The following is a 26,818-nucleotide window of genomic DNA, read 5'->3' as shown; positions in this document are numbered from 1 at the left end:
CAACTAACAGCTCGTTCTTATCTTAACCCAAGAGTCCTTTGAAGCTTATAACGCTTCCCAAGGTTTGAATTAGTCCTGTGTCCTAGGCAAATTACATACAATCCCATAACAACACAAACATTTTTAATACAATGAGCTCCTAAATTACTTAAACTTAATTCAGTAAGTTTTGTCCTGGATATTGCGGGAAATTGTCATACCTCTTACAACACGCAGACAAGCATTTCTGAAAATTTTGTTCTGAAACCCTTATGGCAGTGGTTTTTAACCTGTGGTCTGCGGACCCACTATGTCTAAGATTTCCAAAGGGGTCCACACCTCCATTCGAAATTTTTTAGGGGTCCACAAATGAAGAAAGGTTGAGAACCACTGCCTTATGGCCTTGATTCGTCATTCCATTGGAACTACGTTTTGGGTGGAACAGAGAAAAGGGACCACGGGGAACTGGTTGCAGCTCCCTGATTCAGAACCCCTGGCCCTGGTCCAGGTTAGGGCACAGAGGCAGCTCTAACTTACACCAAGTGGAGGATTGAGTGTAGTGGAGATCCCTGTCCTGCCCCGGCCATGCCCTCACATTTCCCTTAAAGGAACTCTTCTGTGTAGGGGAAATTCTCCACCAGCTGTCTTTGGCTGGTTGAAGGCTGACGTGTGTTGCTTGTGCAGCACAAAATGGCCTCAGTGGACAAGAGAATCTGCCCCTCTTGGCTCCCCTGTGCACTCTCTCATTTAGATGATACATGATAATGAAATGTTTTATACCTCCATAACTATGGAAGGTCTCTCAGCAGAGGCTGTCATTGAATGGATGGCTCCCAGCAAGGGCTTCTGAGTGGCAATGAGTCTGATTTGGAGAATTAAGCTCTCCTTTGTATGCATGAATATGCAGAGGTAACTTATGTTAAGCTCCTTGGGGCAGGGACTGCAGTCTGATGTGGAATAGGACTCTGGAAATTCAGTTCCCATTAGAATGCATGAGTAAACAGGAACTTTCAAAGTCAGATGAATGTATTAGGTCATTGGTCTTCAATTAACCAAAACATTTTTTTTTTTTACTTTGACCAACATAAGAGTTATATTCTGTATTAGGTGCCAGTGTGCTTGGCATTATACAAAACACAGACAAAGACAGTGCCTGCCCCAAGGAACTTAATACAAGTTATCTCAGTAACAGAACGCCTCTGCTTACTCATGCATACAAATGAGAGCTTAATTCCTTGAGTCTGACTCCTGTTCTGCATCACACTGCCAAAATGATGGCTTCTGATTTTGTCAGTTCTTCTTTGCTCCGTATTAAGATGATTTAAAGTAAGTTGTTAGTGATTTGTATTAGGTGCATTGGTTATAGTCTGTTATATATATTCCTTTTATTGCATGAAGTGTCGCCCTTGTCAGCTGCTTGCTAAGACTCAGATCTGGGAAGTGGGTTTTTGAGGTCTTGGTGAAATAAATGTGCTTCTCTGTAGCCAGCAGCCCTTGATCACAGGTATCTGATAAAGACACAATCGTAGTGCTAGTTGTGGGGCTTGGGGCATTCTTGGTACCACAGGTTGGCATTCTGTTCAAGAAATAATGGGCCAAAAGCAGCTCTTGTGTAAGTGGATGCAACTCCACTGAAGTTGCTGCAGCTTTGCCTGCTTGCACAAGAGCTGAAATATCCCATAAGTTCTTATATTAAATGTCTGAGAGTACTAATGGCCCTGTTATTTAGTAACATTCCCATCACTGTAACAGTCTAGTTTAATCAGTAGCCCATATGCTGAGCTCAGTATTGTGTTCCTGAAGGTGTTATAGCATAGAAGTGTAATGTGATGGTTCCCTGGTTGAGCATTAACAGGAACAGTGGGGGGGTTTCCCCATGCCATAATATTTACTTTGAGGAACCAATCATGGTCTTTGATCTTAATTCTGCAAACAGCAAAGGTTACAAAAGATATTGGATAAAGACAATACCAGCATTACAATTATCAGTGTTTGTGCCAATTACATTCTCTCATTAAGATTAAAAGTAAATATTTATTTAAAAGCCCACTGCATATACTACCAATATTTTAGCAAAGAGCTTCTTCAAAAATGTAGACCAGAAGTAATCTGGTCCAGTCTATGCACAAAATAATAACACTAACAACAAGAATATTCAGAAGTATTTGTATAAACTCGAGGGATAAGTCATCTCTGGCAGGGATGATTAATCAGTATCCAGACAGGGTAGGATTCCATCAGAGGCAAGGAATAGTGCCAACCCTTCCTTCAGTTTTAACAATGTGCTCCTGCAGACTCCCTCCGGCACATTTTGAATGCTCAAATGTAGGGCAGTGTACATGCATTCTGTGCTTGCCTTCCTCCCAAATAGTCAGTCAAGTGGAAAGTATTCATGTGCATTCACTTAGACACTTCAGCTCACATGGTAATCTTTATAATTTTATTTTTTCCTAGGCATTATTCAGTTTTCCTGTCTACACTGATTTCATTTAAATCACCCTGAGATCCATATGTGTTGTATGCATTCTGGGAATTTGTAAGAAGCATGAATCAAATAAAAACACTCAACTGGAAATGGAGACTTTACATGGATAGATCAGATATCACTAAGGGCTACAAATACATTACTTCAAACAAACAAAAACCGAAACAAAAAAAACCCAATTTTTTTTTCCTCCCATATTTTCCCCTATTTGCCATTTTAGAGTCAGAGTGCTGACTCTGCAACCTTGTGTTTATATATTACCACCACAGCCCTAGAAAGCAAAACCTCTTGTTAAGGTTGACAGCTCATTTATGTCATTTAGTGGAAAAGTTTGAAGCCATAACATTTAGACTTTGCCTTTTAGCAACGTTTTGCAATAATATAAAATATTGGACAATCTTAAGGTCATCTTCTGCCCCATACACATGAACACACAGGCCAAATTCTGCTCTCAGCTGTGCTCATGCAACACCCATTGAAATCACGCAGTTGCAAGTGTGCATCTGACAACAGAAAGTATCCTAAGTTTTGTTTCTCCGATAAATTAAAAAATTACTTGACAAAAGCTTCTACTCTTTCAATCCATAAAGACAGCAAACTCTTGAAAGTTTCTTTTTCAGGACGATTTCTTCTTATGGCAGTAGACTGCATATGTCTGGAAAACCTGTGCTCTTTTCACTAATGTTTCAGTGCATATGTGTGTGAACGTGTGTGTATGATCTAGTATTTCCTTCATTTTCACAGACTTCGGCTTGAGCAACTGTGCGGGTATCTTGGGTTACTCTGATCCATTCAGCACGCAGTGTGGCAGCCCGGCCTATGCAGCCCCAGAACTTCTTGCAAGGAAAAAATATGGTCCCAAAATAGACGTTTGGTCCATGTGAGTTATGTAGCTTGTAACAGCTAATTTTTTATTTTTATTTTTTTACTGTAGCTCATATCAGATATATTAAAGTGTTTGGTTACCGTGATCAACCAAACTCTCTAGGAGTAGCATGACCCACTGCTTTATGGCCTGGGGGACGTCTGGATTAGAAAATGGACTCTATTATATTTTATATTTATTATTTAGATTTGGAGGAGCTGAAAATGTGCTAAGAACTTTCCAAACACAGAAGAAGATATGGTTTCTACACTGAAGGGCATAGAATCTACTGTATGTAGTTCCTTTTACACCAAAGGATCTCCAAATGCTCCCACTAAATCCATATATTGTGTACAGTCAGCTCTGGCATGAAGGCTGGAAGCTACCCGGATCACTGTATAAAGAGCATAATAGTAAAGGGAAAAGACATTTCAGCTGAGGAAACTTGGACAAGCCTTTTCTCATACAAATACAAGAAATGTTGTGAGATTTTTAATGTCCATGCAGTGCAGACAAAAGACTCCATTGCTGGAGGTAGGGGAATGCGAAGGATGTTTGGGGCCGATGTATGTGTCGGCATTACTGGAAAGGCTTGTACTGCACTCCTCTGTTTGCCTTCCTGTTGCCCTGTATGTGGTGTCAGCTGTATATATAGAACCTTGTTTCTTCTCCTGGTTGGAAATAAACACAATTGTAGTCTACGAGCAGGAAGAGGTGGGAAAAAATGGCATAAGGTCAAACATTAATGAGGTAGTGCCTTTCTGAGCACTAGAAGTCTGGAGCTCTAGCCTTGCCCTGCTACTGACTGGCTGTGCAGCCTCAGGCAAACCATTTAACCTCTCTGTGACTCAGGTTCCCTGTCAGTAAAATGGGGATCATAAAACTTACATGCCTGAACTGTGAGCATTCATTAATTAACGTTTTATAGCCCTTTGAAAATGTAAAGTATTATCTAGTTATTATTACTGCTAAGAGGGATAAACCATAGATATACATAGCAGTAAGAGAAACAGTCAAATGTATGCTTATGTACAATGGGTAGAATGGGTTAATTTCTTATATAACTCCATTGATGTCAGTGCACCAGGGCTGAATTTGATCCAGTCATATCTTTTTACAACTAACCACTTTTTAGGAGCTTTACAAGTTGGAACCTAATTTGTAGTCCCTGCTCTGAGGAGATCCAGAACTAAACTATCATACAGCTACTTAATCTCTCACTCCTGCACAGGGTCATCCATCTACATCAGGGATGGTGGGGGTTACCAGCACTGTGGAATGCAGGAACTCTTACTGTGATTGGAATGCAGACAATCAGAAGCCTGCCATTCTTCTAAACCCTTAACCTTTACCTGCAAAAATACCCTGTGCCAATATTTTTTTTAATTTAAAAAATATATATAGTTAGTGCCTAGCCTTCCCTGTATCTAACCACACTAATGCTAGGGAGTGTGACTGACCTTATAACATACTGACTATAATATACTAATGTTTGTGAGGGGAGGGCTCCTACCTCATACTGAGACTGAGGGGCGATCAGCAGGTTATCTCATGTGCCTATATACAAATGCGCAAAGCCTTGGAAACAAGCAGGGAGAACTGGAGGTCCTGGTGAAGGAAAGGAATTATGACGTGATTGGAATAACAGAGACTTGGTGGGATAAATCACATGACTGGAGTACTGTCAGGAAGGTTATAAACTGTTCAGGAAGGACAGGCAGGGCAGAAAAGGTGGGGGAGTAGCACTGTATGTAAGGGAGCAGTATGACTGCTCAGAGCTCAATTATGAAACTGCAGAAAAACCTGAGTGTCTCTGGATTAAGTTTAAAAGTGTGAGCAACAAGAATGATGTAGTGGTGGGAGTCTGCTATAGACCACCGGACCAGGGGAATGAGGTGGATGAGGCTTTCTTCCGGCAACTCGCAGAAGCTACTAGATCGCATGCCCTGGTTCTCATGGGTGACTTTAATCATCCTGATATCTGCTGGGAGAGCACTATAGCGGTGCACAGACAATCCAGGAAGTTTCTGGAAAATGTAGGGGACAATTTCCTGGTGCAAGTGCTGGAGGAGCCAACTAGGGGGAGAGCTTTTCTTGACCTGCTGCTCACAAACCAGGAAGAATTAGTAGGGGAAGCAAAAGTGGATGGGAATCTGGGAGGCAGTGACCATGAGTTGGTCGAGTTCAGGATCTTGACACAGGGAAGAAAGGAAAGCAGCAGAATACGGACCCTGGACTTCAGGAAAGCAGACTTCGACTCCCTCAGGGAACTGATGGGTAGGTCCCCTGGGGGAATAATATGAGGGGGAAAGGAGTCCAGGAGAGCTGGCTGTATTTCAAAAAATCCCTATTGAGGTTACAGGGACAAACCATCCCGATGTGTTGAAAGAATAGTAAATATGGCAGGCGACCAGCTTGGCTTAACAATGAAATCCTTGCAGATCGTAAACATAAAAAAGAAGCTTACAAGATGTGGAAGATTGGACAAATGACCAAGGAAGAGTATAAAAATGTTGCTCGGGCATGTAGGAATGAAATCAGGAGGGCCAAATCGCACCTGGAGCTGCAGCTAGCAAGAGATGTTAAGAGTAACAAGAAGGGTTTCTTCAGGTATGTTGGCAACAAGAAGAAAGCCAAGGAAAGTGTGGGCCCCTTACTGAATGAGGGAGGCAACCTAGTGACAGAGGATATGGAAAAAGCTAATGTACTCAATGCTTTTTTTGCTTCTGTCTTCACGAACAAGGTCAGCTCCCAGACTGCTGCACTGGGCAACACAGCATGGGGAATAGGTGGCCAGCCCTCTGTGGAGAAAGAAGTGGTTCGGGACTATTTAGAAAAGCTGGACGTGCACAAGTCCATGGGGCCGGATGCGTTGCATCCGAGAGTGCTAAAGGAGTTGGCGGCTGTGATTGCAGAGCCATTGGCCATTATCTTTGAAAACTCATGGCGATCAGGGGAAGTCCCGGACGACTGGAAAAAGGCTAATGTAGTGCCCATCTTTAAAAAAGGGAAGAAGGAGGATCCTGGGAACTACAGGCCAGTCAGCCTCACCTCAGTCCCCGGAAAAATCATGGAGCAGGTCCTCAAGGAATCAATCCTGAAGCACTTACACGAGAGGAAAGTGATCTGGAACAGTCAGCATGGATTCACCAAGGGAAGGTCATGCCTGACTAATCTAATCGCCTTCTATGATGAGATTACTGGTTCTGTGGATGACGGGAAAGCAGTGGATGTATTGTTTCTTGACTTTAGCAAAGCTTTTGACACGGTCTCCCACAGTATTCTTGTCAGCAAGTTAAAGAAGTATGGGTTGGATGAATGCACTATAAGGTGGGTAGAAAGTTGGCTAGATTGTCGGGCTCAATGGGAAGTGATCAATGGCTCCATGTCTAGATGGCAGCCGGTATCAAGTGGAGTGCCCCAAGGGCACTTCATAAACGATCTGGAGGATGGTGTGGATTGCACTCTCAGCAAATTTGCGGATGATACTAAATTAGGAGGAGTGGTAGATACGGTGGCAGGTAGCGATAGGATACAGAGGGACCTAGACAAATTGGAGGATTGGGCCAAAAGAAATCTGATGAGGTTTAACAAGGATAAGTGCAGGGTCCTGCACTTAGGACGGAAGAATCCAATGCACTGCTACAGACTAGGGACCGAATTGCTAGGCAGCAGTTCTGCGGAAAAGGACCTAGGGGTGACAGTGGACGAGAAGCTGGATATGAGTCAACAGTGTGCCCTTGTTGCCAAGAAGGCCAATGGCATTTTGGGATGTATAAGTAGGGGCATAGCCAGCAGATAGAGGGACGTGATCATTCCCCTCTAGTCAACATTGGTGAGGCCTCATCTGGAGTACTGTGTCCAGTTTTGGGCCCCACACTACAAGAAGGATGTGGAAAAATTGGAGAGAGTCCAGCGAAGGGCAACAAAAATTATTAGGGGTCTGGAACACATGACTTATGAGGAGAGGCTGAGGGAGCTGGGATTGTTTAGTCTGCAGAAGAGAAGAATGAGGGGGGATTTGATAGCTGCTTTCAACTACCTGAAAGGGGGTTCCAAAGAGGATGATTCTAGACTATTCTCAGTGGTAGAAGATGACAGGACAAGGAGTAATGGTCTCAAGTTGCAGTGGGGGAGGTTTAGGTTGGATATTAGGAAAAACTTTTTCACTAGGAGGGTGGTGAAACACTGGAATGCGTTACCTAGGGAGGTGGTGGAATCTCCTTCCTTAGAAGTTTTTGAGGTCAGGCTTGACAAAGCCCTGGCTGGGATGATTTAATTGGGGATTGGTCCTGCTTTGAGCAGGGGGTTGGACTAGATGACCTCCTGAGGTCCCTTTCAACCCTGATATTCTATGATTCTATGATTCTGTGACTTCATTTCTATGCTGTGCACGAGTTACTGAGATTGCCAGCAAAATGGAAAAAGTAAATTCTCCAAGGGAATTCAGTTTAAAGGCCCTTTTAGGAGTGAGGAGAAATAGAAGGAGCATAACCGAGTTTTCATCAGTGAACTGGCCAGTTTTGGGGAGTTAATACCAAGAATTGTTCAGCTCTTGTTATATAGCTGCTTTGTGGGCCTGATCCAAAGTCTACCGAAATCCAATGGGAGTCTTCTCAGTGGCATTGGCTCTGGATCGGGACCTTTATATGAAACTCCCACTGACATCAGTGACTATTCCACATGCAGAGCAGCAGTGAAATCAGGTTCCTATTCCAAGGTTCTAAGGACCCTAGAAAAATGAAAGTTGCACATTAGTTTTACAGTTGTTGACCGTTAAAGTGAAAGTATTGCAGATAAGTACAACATCTATGCTTTTCTACATGCCTTTCCCCACTCCTGATGGCATAGTTTTAGTTCCTTAACTGTTTCTTCTCTGCTTCTCTTTTCAGTGGAGTGAATATGTATGCTATGTTGACTGGGACTTTACCTTTCACTGTGGAGCCATTCAGTCTGAGAGCTTTGTACCAGAAAATGGTGGACAAAGAAATGAACCCCTTCCCTGCCCAACTCTCCACAGGTAATCAGCACAGCATCCCCAAGTCTATTCATATTCATTCAGGTGGAACCATTGCATTTAACTGTGGATTTCAAGATTTTGCACTAGCATAACATGTTAACTGTGAAAGAATGTAGGTATTTTTTTCATTATAGTTAAAGAAAGATCTGCATGTCTCACAATAACATAGTGCTTTGCTTTCTGAACACAAGGTAGAGAGGGACAATGTTGCAGTGAATCTGAGGTATGAGCATGCTGCAATATTGTGGAGAGGAATTTGTGTAGTTGCTCTGCTTTTTCTGGTGTGTTTGGTCTATTTTTCATTTCAAATTATTCAAATGAGTTAGATTACAAAATTATTAGTTGTTATTATTATTAATAATCATAATAAAATATTTGTTCCCACAGTAGATCCTTGCCATTTGCAACAGTATCATTGCTAAACTTCAGTACAAATTGTGTCAGCGTGTGTCAAAAACCCTGCTTTTTTCTTAGGTTTTATTTGCCTGGACAGAATTTGGTCTTTCCTCTTATTCTCCAAACACATGTATTTTGAGACAGAATTTTAATTTTTTCAACCTCCTGTGACAATGAGTTCCACATTCAAAATATGCACAGTGGGAAAAAATATTTCATTTGATCAGCTCTGAGTTTGCAGCCTTTTAATTTCATTGAATGTTCCCTTGTTCTTGAGATATCAGAGATGAAGAACAGATGCTCCCAACCTGCTTCTCTGTATCAGTCATCATTTTATATATTTTTATTAGGTACTGCCCACCTTTGCTAGTTGAGGGACAGGTTGGAGGACAGAGGGACTTGCTGAACCTTCACCAGCTCTCAGCATGGGAATGTTGTGGTGGGGATTGGGAGCGTTGAGTTGAAAATTGGAGGATCAGTACTCTGTGTGTGGGAGTTAGGATAGTCAAGACACTAACTAGGGAGAAGTGGGTGATAGTACCGAGGGGGAGTAGTACTGGATTGTTGCTGGGTGACGGGTAGTGGGTAGAGTGTAAGGATATGCAGTTGGAGAATCCTGATTGGGGATCGGTTGCTGATTAGGAAGTGGGTCTGATGCTGCAGCTGGGAGGGGGACTATTGAATCTGTGCAGGTCATTGGAGGGACTGTGAAGGTAGAAAATGGTGAAGGGGACAGGAAAATGGTGAACAGCGGGGAGGGCTGTAAGCAAGGACTGCCTCCCACAGATTAGCAGCATACCAGCTAGGGCAGAGGTGGGCAAACTACGGCCTGCAGGCCACATCTGGCCTGTGGGACCATCCTGCCCAGCCCCTGAGCTCCCAGTTGGGGAGCCCCTGGCCCCTCCCCTGCTGTCCCCCTTCCCCCGCAGCCTCCTGCCGGGCAGTGCGGCGGCGTGGCTGGCTCTGGCCGGGTGACACAGCTGCCAGACATGCTGCTCTGAGCGGCATGGTAAGGAGGTGGGGGGGGGGTGTTGGATAAGGGGCAGTGGGTCCCGGGGGGCAGTCAGGGAACAGGGAGCAGGGGGCGGTTGGATGGGACAGAGGTTCTGGGGGTGGGGGCAGTCAGGGGATGGGGAACGGGGCGAGGGGGGGGTTGGATAGGCATGGGAATGCCGGGGGGGGGGGCTGTCAGGGCGGGGGTGTGGATAGAGGTCAGGGGACAGGAAGCAGGGGGGGTTGCATGGGGCAGAGGTTTGGGAGGGCAGTCAGGGAGCAGGGTGGGTTGGATAGGCGTGGGAGTCTCGGGGAGCCTATAAGGGTGTGGGGGTGTGGATAGGGGTCGGGGCAGTCAGGGGACAGGGAGCAGCGGGGGGTTGGATAAGGGGTGGGGTCCTGGGGGGGCGGTTAGGGGCAGGGGGTCCTGGGAGGGGGCGGTCAGGGGCAAAGGAACGGGGGGGTAGGGATTGGATGGGTGCGGGGTTCTGAGGGGGACAGTCGGGGGCAGGGGCCAGGCTATTTGGGGAGGCACAGCCTTCCCTACCCAGCTCTCCATACAGTTTTGGAACCCCGACGTGGCCCTCAGGCCAAAAAGTTTGCGCTGATCTAGGGACATGTTGAGTAGGTGCTCCTTTTGCAGTTATCTGTGTAGAGTTGGGGAGAGAAGGCATGTTGGCAGTTGCAGAGGAGGAGCAGCTAGGTCCTACATTCAAGGGTGGATAAGGAATGCAGATAGAGAACATGTTGGAAGCACAAGTAAGGTATGGATTTTCCACTGGTTCCCTTCCTCACAGTAGAAGGTGCCCACGATCACTGAGCCATTATTTTAGATGATTTGTTGCATTTAGGAATCACTGGGTAAAATTCAATGGCCTGTGTTATACAGGGGCCAGACTAGATGATCATAATGTTCCCTTCTGGCCTGGAATCTATGAACGTGTGTAATGTATGAATGTGTTTTGCTTTTTCAAATGTAATCGTACTTGTTCCTTCATAATGTGCAGTTGGTTGGAACTTTTCGTGTTCACAATCAGACTTGTATAGGTGAAGGTATTTAGGTGAATTTCACTTAGGCCTGGTCTACATTAGGAAATTAGGTCAGTATAACTACATCGTTCAGGTGTGTGAAAAATCCACACCTCTCAAGGAGGTGGACACCTTCACCCTTAGGAGAATCCCTCCATTGGCATAGGTAGGGTCTGCATGGAAGCACTACATTTACAGCGTTTACTTCCCATTCACTATAGAAACTCACTGTAAAAGTGTTTTGCTCCTATGGAGATTTCTGTGTGCCCGAGAATCCCCCTAGTTATTGCAAGTTTGTAGAAGTGGTAAATACTGTATTATTACCACTGTTTACTATTAAATCCCTTCCATCCATGCTTTCCAGGCCCTGAATCCCAGCCTCTGTCTTCTGACTGAGGAGAATTAAAGAAGGCTCCCTTTGGAGTCTGTCAGCATTGCTCCTTGTTCATCCCAGACCTGTGTGTGGCCCTCCTCTTCTGCCCAAGATTCATGTGCTAGTGTTTTATGAGTGAGCTGGGATGCTGCAAGTCTCAGTATCTATCTGATACAATTAGAGTGTTTGCTATTTCCATTCCAGAGTCTTTCTGGTAGGATTCTGTGCATTAAATTGACATTTTTATATTCTAGTCCACTTTCTAAAGCTCCACTGAGTACTTGGGTTATGAGTAAGTTTATAATAACTGCTTTATGCTGTACTGGATGAGATCCCAAATTTTGATCCTCTTGAAGTCAATGACAAAAGCTCTTATTGACCTCAGTGGGATCAGGATGTGGAGCTAAAATCATACAAAGCCGGGATTCAGAGAGGCATCTGCCAATGCAGGTCTGTTTCTTACTGGGTATTTTCTGGTGTACTTGGACCAGTGGGCTTTGTCCATTATTCATTTTCATTGTAAGGATCGGAATTCTTCCAAAAATTGCATCTTTGTGTAATTTGTAGCTATCTGACATGAGTCTCTACAGCGAAAGTAACATTTCATTTATCCAGTGGGAGTTACAGTAGTTACTTTGAGCTTTCAGAGATAGAAGATTAATGGAACAGACTTAAATCTGTTAGCCTTTACCCTACTGTACGTAAAGGTATGCCTCAGTTCTTGATTTAAGGCAGGGGACCTGTACATTCACTGATTTGGCAAACCGTGATTTAAGATGACATTTTTCTTGCCACTATTAGGCTGTGGGTCAGTAGACAACAGCTGTTCTGCTCCTCTGCTTGGCAAATTATTGAATTTGTTAACTCTTTAGGGAGACAGCCTTTTTTCTTTAGCCATGTAACGAACGGTTTAAGTATTTTTCTGATGCATGTAGCGGTCTGAGGAGAAATTATTTGCAGAAGATTGTCTTTAACTGTGCAGTATATGTTGTGTCAACATATAATTTCATGAATAGAAAGTCAGTTACATCAAACGAGCAGCCACTTCAATCTGCAAAAGATAACAAATCATCTATCTAAAAATTAAAATTTTCAGTGACCATGAGCACCCAAAGCAACTATATGGCAACAATGGGCCAGAATTTGAAGTTGGTGTTCAATCTTCCTTCTAGGAATCCTTTTTTCATTCGGCCTCTTAGACAACAGAGCCATCCTGGTATTGGTTTTAGATGAACAATATTTCCATGGGTAAAGAGCTTGACAGCAACCTCACAGAGACTCTTGGCTTCTCTCTTTACTTCTTCTGTACCTCAAATACTTTCCTTTGGGAATAGAGAGATGAAGTGAAGACTACAGGAATACTTCCAAAAGGGTGTTCATCAACACAATGCTTTCCAAACTGTGAGCCATACTTCCCTTGGAGAGCCACAAAGGGTTCATGAGGATCCCATGAGTGTTTGGGAGAAAAATGGAATTGCTACACCCATTTTTTGTTTTCTAGTTAAGAGACTATTAAACTTGCCTTAAAAATCACCTGTGGTTTAACTAAGGATTCTGCTTCTTATGCTGATGCTGCTATCAGGGCTGGGAGTCTCTCTGTGTATATCTACAATACAGTTGGGAGTAAGCCTTGCAGCCTGGGTAGACAGGCTCGCGGAAACTCAAGCTAGCACATTAAAAATAGCAGTGTAGATGTTGTGGCATTGGTGGCATCTTGGGCTAGCACCCGATCAGGTGATCAGGTGGGCTTGGATTTGGGTGGCAAACCTGAGCAACCATCCATGCTGCAACGAAGTTATCTGTAGCGAAGTTAGCACAAGTCTGTCTGCCTGGGCTGGGAGACTCTGTCCCAGCTGTAGCATAGACACACCCGCTGTGCCCTTCTTTCCTGCAGGGAGCCTTCTGCAGAGAGACTTCCTGCTGGAGGAGTCAGTCAGCTGGAAGTCTCTCAGCTGAAAGCCTACAGTTGGAGCGGAGGACAAAGAGAGGCCAGCAGCATCAGCCCTAGCACATGGGGTAAGGGGGCTGAGGTAGAGATAGGTGCATCTCGTCTTTATAATGGAATGATTTTTGCTAAATGCTCAGCCTGTATGTAACAATCGTTGGGCTGAAGAGGAAGATGATTTTCATAAAGTTAAACAGAAAAGGAAGCAAAGTAGATAATATGACAAGTTACGTTATGTTTGGATTTTTATGTCTTGCTATTACTGTGGAAAATCCACAGCCATTTCAAGCCTGTCATTTGTTTTCAAGTGTTCGTAACTAAGAGTGCAAGGCCTGGGAAACTAGAGACATTTAGAAACCAAACACCCAGAATATGTAAACAAGAGCTGTGATTTTTTCCTTCAGAAACCAGAAGAATTAAAGTGGCCCAAAAAAAAAAAAAAAGTAATGTCTAAAGGAGCAACTGTTCCTCAGAAAGCCGTAGAATCATCTTTTGGTGTGGCCACGTGAATTGCGAAATGCAAACAAGCACACACTACTGGCAAGTCCCATTGATTTCCAGCAGCAATAGACACGTGTAGAATTATGATTGGGGAACATGCAGCTATGACACTGCAAACCATTCCTATGCCAAATAATACCATCCGTCGACCCACTGATGCTCTTGCAGAGAATGTCCAGGACCAGTTGATAGAACAAGTTAAAGAAGAGTTAATATTTTGCATTGCAGCTTGATGAATCTGCAGACATAGACAAGCTTCAGGCTCAGCTTCAGTGTTATGTGAAGATTTGTCAAAGTAGGTACAGTATTGAAGAAATTCTCTTCCTCAAAGAAATCCCAATCTGAACAACTGGTGAAGAAATGTTCAAAATCCTCAATTAATTCATCATAGATGAAGGTCTCAACTGGTCTATGTGTGTGGGGCTATGCACTGATGGGGCAGCAGCCATGGCTGGAAAGAACAGTGGGCTTGAAGCATAAGTAAAGAACGTGACACAAGCAGCAATTTGGACACACTGCATGATTCATCACCAAACTTTGGCTCAAAGAAGTTGCAACCTGAAGTACATGAGGCCCTCAATGTTTAAATCATTAATGTTATAAGCAGGGCCCCACCAAATTCACGGCCATGAAAAACACATCACGGACTGAAATCTGGTCTCCTGCCGTGAAATCTGGTCTTTTGTGTGCTTTTACTTTATACTATACAGATTTCACGGGAGGAGACCAGCGTTTCTCAAATTGGGGGTCCTGACCCAAAAGGAAGTTGCAGGGGGGGTCATAAGGTTATTTAGGGTGGTCACAGTATTGCCACCCTTACTTCTGCGCTGCCTTCAGCGCTGGGTTGCTGGAGAGGGCGGCTGTTGGCCGAGTGCCCAGCTCTGAGGGCAGCGCCCTGCCAGCAGCAGCACAGAAGTGAGGGTGGCACTACCATACCAGGCCACCCTTACTTCTACCCTGCTGGCGGTGGCTCTGCCTTCAGAGCTGGGCTCCCGGCCAGCAGCCACCGCTCTCCAGATGCTCAGCTCTGAAGGCAGCGTTGCCGCCAGCAGCAGCGCAGAAGTAAGGGTAGCAGTTCCGCAACCCCCCCCTACAATAACCTTATGACCACCCCCTCCACAACTCCTTTTTGGGTCAGGACCCCTACAATTACAACACCATGAAATTTGAGATTTAAATAGCTGAAATCATGAAATTTATGATTTTTTTAAATCCTATGGCCATGAAATTGACCAAAAATGGACCATGAATTTGGGAGGGCCCTACTTATAAAATCCTGGGCAGTGAACACATTGTTTCAACATTCTGTGTGAAGCAAAGAGCTCTGCCCACACTTAGCTTCCGTTTTACACTGAAGTTAGGTGGTTGTCACATGGGAAAATGTTACAATGTATCCTTGAATTGTGTGACAAAATCAGAATTTTCCTCCTTCGGAAAACAGACCTTGCAGATTACATGTATAAATATGGACATGACTATGTTAGTTTACCTGGTGGACATATCTGGCATATTGAATATATTGAATCTAATACTTCAAGGAAGGAATACAAGTATACTAGATATATTTGAGAAAATATACTAGAGAAAATCAGGGGATTCTTGAAGCTTTGTCTTTGAAGATGCCACATTTAAAAGAGAGTTACCAAGATGTTTCCAGTGTTATCAGACTTTTAAAAAGAACAGAGTGAAAGTGATGAAAACCTCTTAGACCAGATATTAACTCGTGTCTGGATTGTATTCCCTTTTGGATTAATATTTTTCTGGAGTTGAACATGAATCTCCAGATACTTGACTCCATTCCAACCTCAAGCTTCTGAGCTCAAGAAAATCTCTTGGAATGGACAACTGATCACACACTGAAGACCAAGTTTTCAAATCTAACAAAGCAAAGAATTCTGTTAAAGGAGAGCATGAAAAACTCAGTAGAAGCTATAAAAGTGCTGCTTCCTTTAATCTCTGTGGGTGCGTCTACACTGCAATTAAACACCCATGGCTGTCTCATGTCAGCTGACTCAGGCTCACAGGGCTCGGGCTACAGGGCTTTAAAATTGTGGTGTAGACATTTGGGCTCAGTCTGGAGTCCAAGTTCTGGGACCCCACAAGGGGGAGGGTCCCAGAGCTTGAACGTCTCACCTCAATTTTACAGTCCCGCAACTTGAGCTGCGCAAGCCCAACTCAGCTGACACAGGCCAGCCGTAGGTGTTTAAATGCAGTGTAAACATACTCGGTGAGTCTGGGCTTTCAGCAATGATTTCTGTGAAAATTAAACACAGAAATAATTTAAATTGGAAAATGAGTTATGTCCGGTGCCATCAGAGAGTCAACCAAACATCATGCAACTGTGCAGTTTGAAACAGACCCAATCTTCTCACTAAAATCTTGGACTATGTCCAAACACACCCCAAAATCCATATTTTTAATTATAGTTTTAAAAACCTGGATTAGATTCGATTATATCATTAAACAAACTGTATGTGGTTGAATAAAGTCCCCAAACTGTCCAGACTGTAGTGTCTCTCTTGAATCTAGTGTCCTGAGTTGGTTAAAAAACAAAGGTATTTGGTTGTGGGAAGCCACCAAGTTTTAAAATATCTGTAAGTAAACTGCAGTACTAAAAAGTTTGGGAACCACGGCTGCAGAGCATTCAAGTTTAATCGCATTTTCTTTTATTTTCCCTCTCTCTGCTTATTACAACTTATTTATGTTACAGAATTCTAAGTTTTTCACAGCTGATAGTCCATAAATTCACTGATATTTTACCTTTTAATCACTGCATCCCAACGATTGTTTGTAAAGCCTATCAGACAGTATCTCCAGGGTGTGTAAGCGTATGCACCATTAAGCAAACCCTGTGAAGCAGAAAATGAGGTGTTAGCATTTATGACGGCTGAGCAACTGATAATTAAAATTCCATAAATGAGTTGCATCATATAATGACCTCTATTGCTAATACAGTTATAAGGGGTTTTAAAAATTGGGTCTAACTTATGGCTCAGTGGTATGAAATTGCCTTAGCTTGTTTCATGTGGTCAGTAGTACAGACAGCAACTCTATGCATAATTTCACCAGGCAGACATTCACATTCGGCATTCTCTAAAAACAATAGAAACCAAATTGTTTCTGACCACTGCAAGGAATGTGGCTTCTCAGTGTCAAAACAGAAGAATGTTTGTATTCCTATTAATAAAACTCATTTTACAACTTTTTAAAACTGAGCTTGGTCTCAGAATGAAATTTAAAGAGAAACTAAATTTCCAGTGATGTTGGTCTTGAAACTGTAAAGAGAACAAACATTATCCCAAAATTATACCACAGAAAGAAAATTCTGCCAAGTGTAAGGTGATTGGCTAACCAGATTAGCACCATCCTTGATTTCATAGATGAAGCCCCAGCTTTGTGTATATAGACAACTGTTGGCTGGGTAATTCAGTTATATCTTTGTTAGCTCAGCGACTTTGTTCAGCATGGACCAAGGGAATGATATAACAGTTTTATTTGCATCTGACTTCATATGTAACATGCTCTACCTCCAAAGATTGATCTGTTGGCTTCATGTTTGCTTTTCCGTACAATTCATGGTGTTAGATCTTATGCCTAGGGCCCTACCAAATTCACTTTCCATTTTAGACAATTTCACGGTCATAGGATTTTAAAAATCGTAAATTTCATGATTTCAGCTATTTAAATCTCAAATTTCATGGTGTTGTAATTGTAGAGGTCTCCACCCAAAAAGGAGTTAGTGTGTGTGGGTGTGGGGGGGGGGTGTCACAAGGTTATGTGGAGGGGTTGCATTACTGCTACCCTTACTTCTGCTGGTGGCGGCGCTGCCTTCAGAGCTGGGCAGCTGGAGAGCGGCGGCTGCTGGCTGGGAGCCCAGCTCTGAAGGCAGAGCCGCTGCCACAGCAGCTGCACAGAAGTAAGAATGGCCTGGTAGGGTACTGCCACCTTTGCTTCTGTGCTGCTGCCTGCAGAGCTGGGCCCTCAGTCAGCAGCCGCCGCTCTCTGGCCACCCAGCTCTGAAGGCAGCAGTGCAGAAGTAACGGTGGCAATACTGCAATCCCCCTAAAATAACCGTGTGACCCTCCTGCAACTCCCTTTTGGGTCAGGACCCCCAGTTTGAGAAACGCTGGGCTCCCCCATGAAATCTGTATAGTATAGGGTAAAAGTACACACAAAAAAACAGATTTATGCAAAGAGACCAGATTTCACGGTCCATGATTCATTTTACATGGCTGTGAATTTGGTAGGGCCCTACTTATGCCTGTAGGGTTTGGATCCTGGCTAACTGAGAAACTGCCTCTCTCCATCTGTGCCATCACAACACTTAAGATCAGCTGAGGTACTTTTTCTAGATACTAGATGCAGAGCAATCTCAGTGGAGGGTTCTTGGCTCTGGAATTCATTTCATTCAGCCTGAATCTTTTGATCTTTATAGTATGGCAGAAGTCTCATCCACTTAGTCAGTCATTTGCTGGAGGAAAAGGGAGCTTTTATAGGGAATTGAACTCATTTGGAGACTGAGTTTATTTACATAACACTTTCAATAAGCATTGTGCACTGTTGTTGTAACTGTGTTCAGAATCTGTTGGGAGGTGCATTTTATAATTGGGAAAATGGGAAAAATGGAAAGTCATAAGCCAAAACAGAAGAACAATGGATTTGTTGTTCTTGACAATAGAGAATTCTTTATCTAAGAAACGTGACATGGGGCTTGCAGCACGCTCATGGAATAGCCATAACATCAAATTCCAAAAGATTTATGGACAGATTTCCAATCTTTCCCTGCTGTTACTGCAATATTATTGCTGTATGAAAATACGGAAAAGTCAGGAGAGATTTAAGCTAAAATAGCCCATGGTAATTAATGATTTATGAAGATAGAAATAACTCTACAAAAATTTGATTCATGCTTAGGTGACCTGGTAACTGCATAATCGTAATTCTCTCCGTCTGCCAAATGTAAACTTCTTGACAGTAGGCCTGTCTAAATTGGATAGTCTCTCAGGGCCCTGTCCAGGAGATATTTGGTTTCTGTAGGATGTTGAACACAGAGGCTCCTCAAGTTGGTAGGGCTCAGCACCTACAGAACCTCCTCCTGACTTATATAATACAAATCTCTCCCTTCCTTGTGTCACAAATCTACAGGATTTGTGCTGTGGCCCAGCTTTTAAACAGTCCCCCATTCAACGTGCTAGACCACATGGCCTCAATGCCTCTAAGGGCTTGTCTACATTACCCGCAGGATTGAGGGAAAGCAATCGATCCAGTAGGGGTCGATTTACTGTGTATAGTCTAGACGCGATAAATGGACTGCCGAGTGCTCTCCCATCGACTCCGGTACTCCACCGGAGCGAGAAGCGGAGGCGGAGTCGATGGGGGAGCGTCAGCTGTCGACTCACCGCAGTGAAGACACCGCGGTGAGTAGATCTAAGTACATCGACTTCAGCTACGTTATTTACGTAGCTGAAGTTATGTAACTTAGATCGATCCCCCCGCAGTGTAGACCAGGCCTGAGACTCAACCCTTGGGCTCCAGCACTCCTGCTTCTCACTGTGAGCTCTGTCCAGCAAGTCCAACTGGGAAAGATTCCTATTCAGAGAGGGTTGCACCCTCTTCAGGGATCAGTGCACCTCTGCAAGTATTTGCGGTGACACCAGGCAATCTTTTCAAAACAGACTAGGGTTTATCAGTCAACTGGAATGCAGCACTGGGAAGTCCTTAGCTGGCATAGAGAAGCAAAGGTTAAGACAGTAGCCCACACCCAGGCTCCCTTGAGCCATCCTGCTATAGGAACCATCAGGGTTTCTTTTCTCTGTCTTTGTCCATTCTCAGTCCCAGGCGAGAGCTTCCTTTGTCTCTGTGAGCTCAGCTCTTAACGCAGACATCTGACACCTTTTGGTCCATTGTCCTCCTCCTGGGGAGCGCTGCTGAGTTCACATGTTCCATCTGCTGAAGTTTCTCACTGTTAAGTGTCAGTTGTTCAGTAGCTGGGGTTCCTGTTGTCTTTCTGGATCCTTCCTTGATATGGGTTGGTTCTAGTCAGCGCTGAATGAGCCATTCCTATCATCCCAAATGCCTCATGTCTCCTGCAATGGCCCAGGAGCATCTTAACTTCCTGCACCCCCTGGGTAGCAATACTAAGTCAGAAAGTCACTGCCATGCATAAAAATATGACAGAAAATTCACACTTTAGTCATCCATTGTCCACTGATCTGCTTTAGAACATAGGCACACACTTCCTCTTCTTGACCCCACATAGACCAGGCTTCATGGTGACTTCCTGAGCTGAGCATGCTCAAAAAGGACCAGTGATGTACATAAGGGAGGGGACTGGATAACAACATGACTGCAGACAAGAGCCTTTTAAAGGCAAGTACACTTTATCTTTAGTTAACATTTTTGCCCTTTTCAAATGGTTACATCCCAGCCTAGAGAGCAAACATGCTGCTCTCCAAACACAAGGGAGGGTACAAAAATAACGAAGCCTGTCATTTGTGTTTCTGGCCCCTGAGATGCCCATTGATTACTGTGTAAATGGCAGTCCATGTAAAGCATTTGAGACGATGGTGAAGAGGATATGCCATTGCTACTCTAGTGCAAAGATGGATTCAGTTGTAAAAGACAAAAATGGCATAAAACAATTGGGTGGTATCCACTGACCCAACATTAATGGTCTATAAACTAGAAGAGAGTACATGTTTTTGGTGTTTGCTATGGAATTCATCCAGAATTCTTTTGCAGCTCGGCTGACTATTTTTACCTTAGTACGTAGCCCATGTGTGCTAGCCACATTATTATATTTGGTGGCTTCTGTGGTGTGTATGATGTGTCCAATTTCTGCGTATGTGAGGCTGACTGCAAGCATTTGGGTGATCTCGTGTACAAAATCTTAAAAAACCCCAAACTCCTCCAACATTAGGTTTCTGTGTCTGTTCCATGAAGAATTTTAGAGAGCATATTAAATTCCTTAAGATTGCACCAGCAGAAGGCAGGTTTTAGTCATGATGGTTTGGAGATTAAAATATAGGACTAGTCAAAATGGAGATAAGTTTCCAGCTTCCTGTGTGGCCTTGGGCCAGTCATTTTCTCTCTCCTTGTAACTAACAACTTTAAAGGCATGATGTCAACGAATGTTTGTAAAACACTTTGAGATTCTTTTATGGAAAACTTTGAAAGGAATGGAGTCACATAGGCCCACTTCCGCCCTTAGATACTCCCTTGCAACTCTGTTGCAGTCAATGGAAATACAGGGGTTCATATCTGAAAACAGAAATGAGCCCACTAAGTTTACTGCTCTATTTTAATTGGGTCAGCGTGTCCTATCATTGATTTCAGTATGGATGCACCATTTTAACTGAGAAACTAATTTGGTCCCCTGGGCCTGATGCTGTGTGATACTGAGCACTGGTGCTGACTGGAAGTTAATGGGAGTTGAGGCTGCTCAGCCCTGCTCCAGAGGCATGCAGTTCCTTTTTTAGATTGCACCTTGGGCCTCTAACTTTATACTTCTGCTGATTTTTTGAAGGGATGTATAAGGAAGAAACCCTTATGTTGTTGCCGAGGGAACATTTAAATAATGAAGAAATGATTGTAATGCTAAGGGCCTGATTCAGGAAAGCACTTAAGAATGTGTTTAGGTCCCATTGAAGTAAATAGGACTGAAGTATGTGCTAAAGTGTTTTACTGATCTGGGGCTACATTCTCTCATCTCTCATGTTTAATATTGGGCCAAACCTCTAGACAGGTAAAATTCCAGATGACTTCTCTTACTGTTTGTCCCACACAATTTGCTATTGAAATATGTTGCACAGGGTAGTCTCTAGATTAGATTTGTATCAAAGATTTTTTCCTTTTTTTAAAATGTAAAATCAGATCTGGTGCATGTTATGATCCTCCTGTCTAGAATAGTATTATCTGACCAGAGTCAGGGTCTGGGGATAATTTGGAACAAATGCCTCTCACCGTGCTGGGTTTTTTTCCTGGAAGCATGAAGGTTACCTTCAGAGCACACACAGATAATTTTCCCTCTTCTCATTTATGATTCTATAAAACATTATTTATTTTACATATGGATTAACTCCTTAGCAGATAATTTTCTCAGGGACATTAGAGCATATCATAAAGGAAACCGTTGCTTGATAGTATATTTTTGGTAAGGTTACTTACCATAGTAACTCAGTTGCTAAGTTAAGTTGTAAAGCATATGACATAGCTGTCATCTTTTCTTAATATCTTCACAGCGGCCATAAACTTTCTACAATCTCTGCTAGAGCCAGATCCTGCAAAGAGACCAAACATCCAGCAAGCTTTAGCAAATCGTTGGCTTAATGAGAATTACCCTGGGAAAGCACCGCATAATGTCACGTATCCAAACAGGTATTGTAATGAATACAATACTTCGCAAATGTGAGAACACATTAAACCATTAGAGGCTTGATCCTGTATACCCTTACTCACATAACAAAGTCCCATTGAACTCACTGGGATTACATACATGAGTACGGATTGCTCAGGACTGGGCCTGAAATAAATGGGAGATGGTATCAGTTTTGAGGGAGTTCTTAGTGCAAAAGTCAAAATTACTTCCTTAAACTAGCAGAGAGATGCCATACTGCTGCATGGTGACCCAGGATCAAGACCACATACTTAGTTGACTCCTCGATCTTCTCAGAATTGATGGGGGAAGCCCACTGTACATCAGTCTTGGCACCCCTTTGTTTGCTGTTGGAGTGATATTACTATGTCACTGGAAGTTACTGCCTTTCTAAAACTCCAGCTCAGATTCTGTGTGATAAATACAACATTATTATGGTAACCGTTATGGCAAGGATCAGAGTTAGATGAACTTGCTTAGATGAGTATTAATCTTGAACACCTCAACAGACACAGAGACATATGACCAGGGTCAGGTGGATGACAGATCTCATGGCAAAATGCATATGCAGCCAGGAAAAAAAGAGTGCTATTTTTGATACACTTAGGGCTTGATCCACCAAGGGATTTAGGAGCTTAAATGTCACTTGACGCACCTAAGTCCAAAATTTACATCCTCAACCCCCTGCTGCTTACACTGTTGGCACCTAAATTCCTATGGCACCTAAGTTTCGGCCAGTGGACATGTGCAGTGCCAGCTATGTCCTGACACTGCTGAGTTGCTTGGTGTCTAGCTATCACCTAATCCATACTGCCTGATGCAGTAGGTGTTTCCAAAGGCTGTCTGTCGGATTGAGCCCCACACAAAGCATTCGATCAGAGGAGGAGTGGGTGGTGTGTGTCCCGCCTCCCCTCCCCTTTGCCTTGTGCCTTATAGCTCAGTGGTTTATATGTTCACCTAGGGTGTGGGAGGTCTAGAGTCACATCCCTGCTCTGCCTGATATGGAATGGGCATTTGAACCCAGGTCTCCCCACTCCCTGGTGGGGCTCTCTCTTGCTTAAGCTGTTCAGTTTTTGTACAATATACTTAAACATTCATTGGGCCAGGCACAGACTGAGAATGACTCTGTAGCTAAGTGGTTAGCTGTGCCCCTTCCCCCCGCCTCCCAGAACAGTGAGAATCTGGTTCAAGTCTTTGGGATTGTCTACAATACCTGCAGGATCAACGGGCAGCAATCGATCCAGTGGGGGTTGATTTATCGTGTCTAGTCTAGATGCTATAAATCAACCGCCGAGTGCTCTCCCGTCGACTCCAGTACTCCACCTGAGCGAGAGTCGCAGGCGGAGTCAACGGGGGAGCATGAGCTGTCAACTCAGCGCAGTGAAGACACCGTGGTGAGTAGATCTAAGTATGTCGACTTCAGCTATGTTATTCACATAACTGGAGTTGTGTAACTTAGATCGATTCTTCCCCCCCCCCGCCCAAGTGTAGCCCAGGCCTTCATTCCAGATCAGGCAGAGGGGAAGATTTGAATCTGGCTCTCTGACATTCTGGGTGAAGGCTATAGGGGGCTCCTCCTTATTTTTGTGGAAAAGAGCAGATCTGATTTTGGTTTAGGTGCCTAATTCCAGGAGACGGATCGTGGGGAGAATCCTGAGTGGAGACAGGCAGATCCCACCAGCCTACAGTTAGGCACCTATCTGATTTTGAGCGGCTTGGCCACACCCTTCTTCTCAGCATTTCCTACTGGCTTGCTTAAGCAGCTCAGCGTGGTGACTTTTGTGAATACCATTCTTAGATGCCTAACTCTTCGCATGCATTGCACAGGAGGCCTGGGTACTTACCTCAGACCTACGGATTCTTTTATGTGGCAGGGCATCTAAACATTAGGTGTTGCAATCACGAGTCTAAATCCCCTTTGTGGATGTAGCCACTAGTCAAAATGCAATAGCTTTTGTGTAAAACGCAATTCAGCACCAGCTGTGGGTTTATTTATGCCCAGGGATTGCAAGCCTAGAGTCACATAGAGAATAGCAGCTTCTAGTTCTCAGAAAATGGGAGGATCAAACTTGAGTGAGACTGAGGGCTTTTATTCTGGAATGGAAGTTCATAAGAGAGATTTGGTGAAACAATGAATCATTAGGCTGGTGAAACAATGAATCGTTAGGCTGGCATACAGGGGAACACAGAGTTGTGGTGCAGGGAAACGTGATTGGCTACATTAATGGATGGACTATAAAGAAGGAATAAAGAAGTGGTTGGTTTACAAGGGATGTGGTAGAGAATGAGATGAGTCATTGTCTCAACATTTTTGTCCCGATACCAAATCTAATTGAGCTAACACAAAACACACACAGCAGATTTGAGGAATCTTGGTGCATTGGACTGTACTAAAGTATGGTACATATGAACATTTTGTGTTAAAAAAGGGAAAATAAGTGTAAACTGAATGAGTCATTATGCTAATTAAATCACTGTCATAATGAGTCTAATCAATCTACTAAACATGGCATCTGTTAAGCAAATGTAACTGTAACTGAGAGCTGTGTGGGTAACTTAATACTCTCACTCCTAGTCTTATCTCCACTAAACACAACACAAGGGCGGCTTGAAATACGTTTGATTTCAAACTCTTTTCCATTTGCACGTGCAAGATGCACTTTTATATTGATATATATTTTTAAATCCCTGGCATGCACTTGAGTTGCACTTTGTCACATTGTATTGGAAGTGTTCTTTCTGAGTTTGCTCACAGGTGTAACTGATTGTATGTATAATTATTTAGGTGACTTGTAAAGGAAGCTAGAGTCTAAAATGTTAAAGAAAAGAGCAGTGCAATGTCCTTTATTTCTCAAGTGCCCACTAATCATTCTGTCTTGAAGGCAATGGAACTAGCTGGGAAGGGAAGTATTGTACATAGTCTAGTTTAAAGGGATATCCCTTTTTTAGAAAAATCACTCTTACAATAAATATTACAGTAAAATCTCAAAGTTACAAACTAACCAGTCAACCACACACCTCATTTGGAACCTGAAGTGTGCAATCAGGCAGCAGCAGAGACCAAAAAAAAAAAGCAAATACAGAACAGTACTGAGTTAAACGTAAACTGCTTTAAAAAAAAAAGGGAAAGCAGCATTTTAATTCTGCATAGGAAAGTTTCAAAGCTGTATTAAGTCAATGCTCAGTTGAAAACTTTTGAAAGAACAACCATAATGTTTTGTTCAGCGTTAGAAACATTTCAGAGTTACAAACAACCTCCATTCCCGAGGTGTTTGTAACTCTGAGGTTCTACTGTATGTACAGAATCATTTTTTCTCATCACTCGCGTCTCTGGAAAATCAGAAAATTAGACCCCTGTGTATTTTGACCCACATTTTGTGCTGAAGTCAGTGGAGTTCCATAGGATTAAAGTCATGTAGATTATTGCCTTTCTATCTTTGGGCTATAGTGCTTTTTTGTTTTTAACTAGCTTAGGTCCCAAACTTCACCTACCTACAAGTTGCTATACAATAGTGTGATAAGAAAAATCCTCTTGATTGTAAATATTTAGGGCCGTATTTTGCTTTCATTTAAATTGGTGTAAATTTGGAGTAACACAATTAAATTCAACTTTGAAAGAGTTCCTCTGGATGTAAGCCAGAGTGTGTGAGCAGGAAATATACCGTAGTTCTTATCCACCGCCTAATCACCAAGAAATCTCCACTCTCATCCCAACCACTATTTTTATTGAACTAACAAAAAGCAATGTATTGTACTCACGGGTACCCCTTCTGCCCTTTTATGGGCATCACTAAATGCTCCTTAGATAGGGAGTTGGTAGAAGGAGTGGGAAGGGGGAGGGTATAAAACTGAGATGCAGGAGATTTCTCATAAAATAATTCTGCCTGGCTTTTTATAAGCTTGCGTTTATTAAAGAAATACTCTGAAGACAAAAAATACTTTACATTTTACAGACTACTTCCAGCAACAATTGCCTGGGTTCTTTTTGCTATCCGAAGATAGACTTACTTACCATACAGCAGCAGATACAGTTTGCCTAGTAATTTCTTTAAAAAAACCCCTAAAAGCAGTCCCTAAGTACAAAATTAATTTTAATAAGCACGTTGAACAAAAGTAAACATTTGCTAGTCAAGATTTACCAGACTTGATTTTGAATATTATTTAGAGTCCTGCTATGGCCAACCCCATCTCACGTGCAGTAACGGCTGAATGTAACAGACATTAAAAATACCAGTGCAGGGGGTGAGATGGGAAATGATGAACCTATTAAAAGTAGAGGTCAGATTTTTTTAAAAAGCTCAGCACCCAGCAGTCCTTAGTAAGGCACCTAAATAAGTGGCTAAAATAGCTATTGGAACAAGGAATAGCTTTTTTTAAAAACAATGATTTTTGAAAATAATGGGAGCTACTGGGTGCTGGGCACACCTGGAAGTCGGGCCAATTCATTTAGAAGCCTAAATGAGCTCTTTGGGAAATTTGACCTTCCAATGTACTGTTAAAGGCACTGTTATAACTGCACAAGGCTATTGCCCTCCATTCCTCAACTCAGATAAGCCCATTATTGAGAGCGTGCGCAAACACACACATATTTTATGTATAACTTAGCTTTATATAGTGCCTTCTACCTCAAAGCACTTCTACAGATTTAACAAACTGCTATAGAAATGTTACATATAGCTCTCTTCACCTACTGTTGAAATATACCGATCTGTGGGATGAAACACTCTAGCTAGCTACTTAATGCAAGGAGAAACACCCAAGCAACAGTTAACGATTGCAGATGAAGAAGTACCGTATCTAATGGAAAGAACAGAAACATATAGGTAAGCAGAACGTAGCTAGCTGAGCGGGATTTTAG

General features: G+C 43.1%; 1 protein-coding gene across 1 annotated transcript in view; it reads left to right on the top strand.

Moving 5' to 3' along the window:
- Nucleotides 1-26,818, top strand: part of HUNK (hormonally up-regulated Neu-associated kinase) — an 87,798-nt gene that overhangs the window by 45,748 nt on the left and 15,232 nt on the right. Inside the window, exons 4-6 of the mRNA XM_084624566.1 lie at nucleotides 3,209-3,344; nucleotides 8,222-8,349; nucleotides 21,827-21,962. Of these exons, the coding sequence (XP_084480692.1) occupies nucleotides 3,209-3,344; nucleotides 8,222-8,349; nucleotides 21,827-21,962 (400 nt within the window). The remainder of the gene's footprint in view (nucleotides 1-3,208; nucleotides 3,345-8,221; nucleotides 8,350-21,826; nucleotides 21,963-26,818) is intronic.

The sequence above is a fragment of the Lepidochelys olivacea genome (genome assembly GCF_965140295.1).
Source record: "Lepidochelys olivacea isolate rLepOli2 genome assembly, chromosome: 1".
NCBI lineage: Eukaryota > Metazoa > Chordata > Testudines > Cheloniidae > Lepidochelys > Lepidochelys olivacea.
The sequence above is the reverse complement of the archived record's forward strand: the minus strand, read 5'-3'. Positions and strand labels throughout refer to the sequence as shown.